The 5,784-nt window shown below is 42.4% G+C and overlaps 1 protein-coding gene across 1 annotated transcript; it reads left to right on the top strand.

Moving 5' to 3' along the window:
* Positions 1-3,013: 3,013 nt before the first annotated feature.
* LOC123428503 (zinc finger AN1 domain-containing stress-associated protein 15-like) lies at positions 3,014-5,576 on the top strand. The gene is made up of 2 exons (XM_045112726.1): positions 3,014-4,224; positions 5,218-5,576. The coding sequence occupies exon 1, from the start codon at positions 3,759-3,761 to the stop codon at positions 4,221-4,223; it is 465 nt and encodes a 154-aa protein (XP_044968661.1). The 5' UTR covers positions 3,014-3,758; the 3' UTR covers position 4,224; positions 5,218-5,576.
* The last annotated feature ends 208 nt before the right edge of the window (positions 5,577-5,784 follow it).

Raw genomic sequence — 5,784 nt, 5'->3', positions numbered from 1 at the left:
GTTCATGTCCCACAGTGTGAGAGTAAAGGTGTGAATCCGATTTGGTAAAGGTAGCGATGAGAGGCCATGTTGGAGTACATGGTGGGTTGTCTCATTGGGACCGTCCTTAAGAACCGAGTTCTATGTATATTATCCAAGACAAGATACTACCATGCATTGGGCCCTGAAATATGACCCCGATCGGCTTATTAATCGCCTAGATCTCTGTCCTGGTGTTTGTAGGAAAAGTGTTGGCGGCCGTGTTTAGCTCTGCCCGACGGGGTAGGCTTCACTGCGGTAGATACACAGTGGCACGGTGTACCAAGTGGCACCCGGATGGTGGGCTTGGGAACCCTGCGCACATCATTTGGGGCCATAGAGGAAACCTCGGTCAAACTTCCTTGCAGGTTCAGTCTCAAATAGGCGATAAACCTGGACTAGGGTCTTGTGTGGTTAACGGTCGTGGCCGACACCCACGCCAGTGCTTCCGCTTGAAGGTTGCCGAGATGCATGACGTGCATATGGTGATAAGTGGTGAAAGCGTGTGTGAAGAAGTATACCCCTGCAGGGTGATTTAATCTGTTCGAATAGCCGCGTCCTTGGATATGGACTACTTGGAAACATTACGTGGTACATAGACAATTTAAATGGATACTCTAAAATATGCAAGATAAGTGTGAGTGTTATGGATGGCCTTCTCGTAGGGAGACGAGAGTGGATCCATAGTGGTGTATTGAATTGGTGAATATGTGGACTCGTGTGCGCTATCCCACCTCAAAGAAAGAACTTGTAGTCGTAGTATAGGTTAGCCAAGAGTCAAAGCTGGCTTGTTGTAGTCAAACCCTACAATCCCTTCATTGATACTGATGCATATGTAGATAGTTCTGATGTAAGTCTTGCTGAGTACATTTGTACTCACGGTTGCTTTATTTATATTTTTGAAGAGAAGATTTTTGTCTCATTAAAGGTTTCTACGCGATGTGTTCGATGTTGACCGGAATAGTTTGGGAATCCCACACAGAGGTCTGGTTCCTTTGGTAGGGTCATTGTAGCTTTTCAGGCTCCTCCAGCCACTTTTAGTAGATGTCTGTACCCAGACATGTTATGCTTTCGCTTGATGTTTGTATGACTTGAGTGTCGGGTCACGAGACCCCTGTTTGTAATATCATACTATGTTGATTCTTACGAGTCTTCAATAAAAGCTTGAGTCATAGAGTTATGTTGTGATGCCATGTTGTATCTACACATATCGTGCATATTGTGTGTATGTTATAAAATGCATTATATGTGTGGATTCGACACCTAGTTGTGTGCCTTTAGTAGTACTCTTTACGGGAAAATGCCTCTTTGTGCTTCCACCGAGCTTTGGTAGCTTGCTACTGCTCCGGACACATTGATTGACCGACATGTATCCTTCTTTGCTGTTGTGTCTGTCCCTTCAGGGAAATGTCACGCGGTGTAATGGAGTCCTTGTAGCTTGCTATGACTCGTCTACACGCGCTGATGACCGACACATGCTTTGCTGGGTTATGTATGCTTGTCCCTATATGGATGTACCACTTGGGTTTATAACTAGTCATGTCGATCCGGGTTCTTTGTCGTTTGAATGCTAGCGACACATTCATATACGTGAGCCAAAAGACGCAAACGGTCTCGGCCAAGGTAAGATGGCAGCCGTGGAGTTTACCGTGCGTGAGGCCGCAAAGTGATGTGATGTGTTACAGGTTGGGTTCTTATGACTTAGGATTGGGGTCCCGACAACTTTTTATGTTCTTATTTTTGTTATGGTCTTATTTGTGCCCGTTATTTTGCAACAATAGATTATGTGGTTGACGAGGAAGTTGGATGAGAAGCTTTTGAAGACCCAGAATACTTTGTTGAGCGAGGCAAGCAATCTTTGACCATGTTGATGAAATATTTTTATGCATGACATCATAGCACTTTATTTCGCTGCATTAGAAAGCATGATGATAATGTAGTGACAACCTTGCTAGGGTGGTCTCCGTTACATTCCTCATTGATAATTGCACTGTCATGACTCTACTTTTTGCTCAGAGTTGTGTGGATGAAAAGTACATAGGATTCTAAAGTAGTTGCTACGCAAGTGGAACGGGGATATGCATGGAGATGGAAAGCAAGGGTTTATCAAAGACTTGTCGAAAACCCCATCGGGTCCCGTATATATAGTTGTAGCTTTCATTTCTTGTTTCATAAACATTTAAAAAATTGGTAGATGAATAAGCGTCACGAAATATAGGAATCTTGATTCAATAAGAAAGATAACAAAGAAGCAATAGCTGAAACCATTTCCAAAAGATTATAGCTTTAGTTCTACTATTTGTTATTGGTTGTATAAGGAAGAAGAATGCGTTCATTCAAACATTCTGTGGACGAGATGCCTGCTAGACCAATAAGCTATTATGCTTTCTTAAAAGGATGATTGTTTCCAAACCCATCTTTATGGCTCGCAGCTGGTAGTTATGATGGTTTTGAAAAGATTCGCATCCACTCATGGTAGGGAGGTGGATGATGAAAGGTTGCCTTGGTCGTTTCTCATGTTCGCGGTGTCTATATGATAGTGTCTTGAATTGAGTGGTACTTTGTGAAGCATGTTAGGAATAGTGGGTTGAGGTGGACATGATAAATCACCTATAACATATTTGTATGGATGGTGAAATGCTGACGTGGATTAATAAGTGTAGTTGCTAAAGAGTGCAACATATACTCCATCCGTCCGGAAATATTTGTCCTTAAAATGGACGTATCTAGATTTTCATCCATTTTTAAGACAAGTATTTTTGAATTGAAGGAGTATGTTGTAATTTATCTTTGATGACCTAGAACTGAAGGCTCTGATATTTTTTCCTTAAAAAAAAGAAGGCTCGATATTTTTTAGGGTTTTCAGTCGCGTGGTTTTGTCCATCTTCTTCCTTTGAAGGAATCAACAACACGTAAACAATCCCTAAAAAACATAATAATAACCAATAAAAAACATCAATGAAATCCTTGCAACACTACCTCCACCCTTCTTTGGCTCTTCGGGCACCTCAAGAGAGGGCGGTACCAAGTCGCCCCTCTCTACTCCCTCATCCAAAGCTCCCACCTTTCACTTCCCCTCCTCCTCCCCCGCTTCCCCAATTCCCCAATTCGGAGCGCCCGAAGAATTTGGTGTCGATTCGACGCGACCGAATTCACCCCGGTTCAGCTGCCGCTCTTGGTTCGTCCGTCCTGCGGGCGGGCTTCTTTGTCTGTCTCAACTCGATCCACGCCGTTGCGGCACGGTCCCTCCCTGCGGGGTTTGGCCTGCTCTGATCTGGCCTGGAAATACTCGTACTCTAGTTTCGCGGATTTTTGTGTTCTGTCCCATCTCTCGGTTTTCTCAGTGGTTCGTGCTGATCTCTTTCTCCGTGTAGTATCTTCTCCTGGCTCGATTTGTTGATGGGATTTGGCGTCTCACGACTCGGCCAGGGAGAATTCCCTACTTGACGAAGCTTCCGCTGAATTTTCTACCCATTTCCACGTTTTACTTTGGTCTAAGAAAGCTTCAGTTTCTCAAACCAATCGCCCTGATCTCTTCTTGTCTAGATCTAATTTTTCCTTTTAGAGTTTCGTGTCTACGGTCAGAAAATATCAACCTTTTCCCGTTTCTCTGCTGATTTTTTTCTTCCCTGCAAGGACTTCATTTTCTTGCTCTTTCTACCCTCAGTTCCTCCTGATCTGATTGTTCAAGCTCAGGGCTTGACTCAGTTTGCTTGATTTGTTTACCCGTGTCGAATCAAATGGCCCAGGAGAGTTGTGATCTCAACAAGGACGAGGCCGAGATCCTGAAGCCATCCTCCTCCACACCTTCGCCTCCTTCGCCAGCCACACCACCACCACCAACCGCTCAAATACCAGAACCACAACCTCCACACTCACCACCACAACCACCGGCAGCTCAATTCTTGTCCAGGCCCTGCGAGGTTGTTCCCATAGAGACTTCCAAAAAGAGGAAACATGCTGATGCGGTGTCAATGGCCATTGTGGTTGAGCCATTGTCGTCTGTGCTGTTCGTTAACCGTTGCAACGTGTGCCGCAAGAGAGTTGGTTTGACCGGGTTCCGTTGCCGGTGTGAGAAGCTCTTTTGTCCGCGCCACCGGCATTCAGAAAGCCACGACTGCTCATTTGATTATAAAACTGTGGGTCGGGAGGAGATTGCCCGGGCAAACCCTCTGATCAGGGCTGCCAAGATCATTAGGATATGAGGTATAATGTTCGGCTTGTTCAATCATCTTACATCTGCTCTGTAAAACATACTCCTTTAGTTATACAATATGGGTGAAAGATCAATAGAATATTCAGAGTATAATTTTATTCTTGTTTTCATGTTAATTTTTTTAAGACTTATCTTGTGGAATTCTCCTTAGTTATATAAGATGTAAATCACCATACTGAAATATGCATAAAGTCATGGCCTGATATCCCAGGCTCTGCTACTAATTGCATTCCTGGTAGTAATATGAGCTGAAATATTAATGTGCCTTGTTTGCATGATGATGCAAATGCTTCTTTTCTCTCAACAACAATTAGTTGCTTAGCATTTATCATGAAAATAACTTTTGCTATCAGTTGCAGAAGTCTTTTAAGTTCCAGGTTCATGCTTTTGATTTCCTCATGATTACTTGGCTTAGCTGTAGACTGTCAATGATTTTCTTGATTGGTATCTTTTTTCTACGGACCATTCTGCTAGCTGGCCATATGACCGCATATTTCAATTTAAATACTGAAGCTTTGCGCCCTTTTGCTTCGATTTGTAGTTTTGTACACTGCTGCATCAGATTTGCCTGAACTTAAGTACTACCTATCTTTTTCTTAGATGTTTTGTTGATCTCAACAAAGAGAAACTTATCATGAAAAAACATCTTGTACTCTACAGCATTGTGACGCTCCTTTGTTTCGATTTGTACACTGCTGCATCAGATTTGCCTGAACTTAAGTACTACTCCCTCTGTCCCAAAATAAGTGTCGCTGCTTTAGTACTAAATTTGTACTAACTTAGTGCTAAATTTGGGACACTTATTTTGTGACAGAGGGGGTACTGATCTTTTACTTAGATATTTTGTTGATCTCAACAAAGAGAAACCTATCAGGAAAAAAGCAACTTGTACTTTACAGCATTTTTACTAGTTCAATGATGTCATGTTCTGGACATATTTCTGGTGGAAGTTCATTGACCTTAGTTTTCCTGCAACTTTGTAGGTTCCTCTAAGAATTATATGGAAGACTAAATCTTGGAGACGCTGCAAGTGTATCATGCTGTCATTCCAAGGATATCCAAAAGCATGATCACTGCCAATTTGCGAAGACCTTCCCCAGACAACTAAGCTCTTAGTAGCATACAAGCCTACATTGAGAAAATGTTGGTTATTGGAGAATGCTTCACTCTTGTTCTTCGTCCGGCTATGGTTCCACTCTATAGCATCTGAAGCTACCATGAACACAGATCATAGATCCTGTAATGTCCAGTTGTAATTCTATTGGATCCAAAGATTTTTCATATTGTAATCTTTCTTTACTATTGTTCAGATTCTATCTAATGCAATTGTGTGTTACTGAAAGCTCGTGTGATGTTTAGCGTGTCAGATCGATGCTGAAGCTACTCAGCTCTCATACGATCTGATGTACTTCCTCCGTCCAAAATTCTTGTCTTAAGTTTGTCTAGAAATGGAGCTCTCATACGATCTGATGTACTCCCTCCGTCCCAAAATTCTTGTCTTAAGTTTGTTTAGAAATGGATGTATGTAAATACTAAAATGTGACTAATAC

Source organism: Hordeum vulgare, chromosome 1H (genome assembly GCF_904849725.1).
Source record: "Hordeum vulgare subsp. vulgare chromosome 1H, MorexV3_pseudomolecules_assembly, whole genome shotgun sequence".
In the NCBI taxonomy this organism is placed as follows: domain Eukaryota; kingdom Viridiplantae; phylum Streptophyta; class Magnoliopsida; order Poales; family Poaceae; genus Hordeum; species Hordeum vulgare.
The sequence above is the reverse complement of the archived record's forward strand: the minus strand, read 5'-3'. Positions and strand labels throughout refer to the sequence as shown.

Excerpts from the sequence above, each read along its gene's own strand:
- LOC123428503 (XM_045112726.1), top strand. The coding sequence starts at position 3,759 with ATGGCCCAGGAGAGTTGTGATCTCAACAAGGACGAGGCCGAGATCCTG.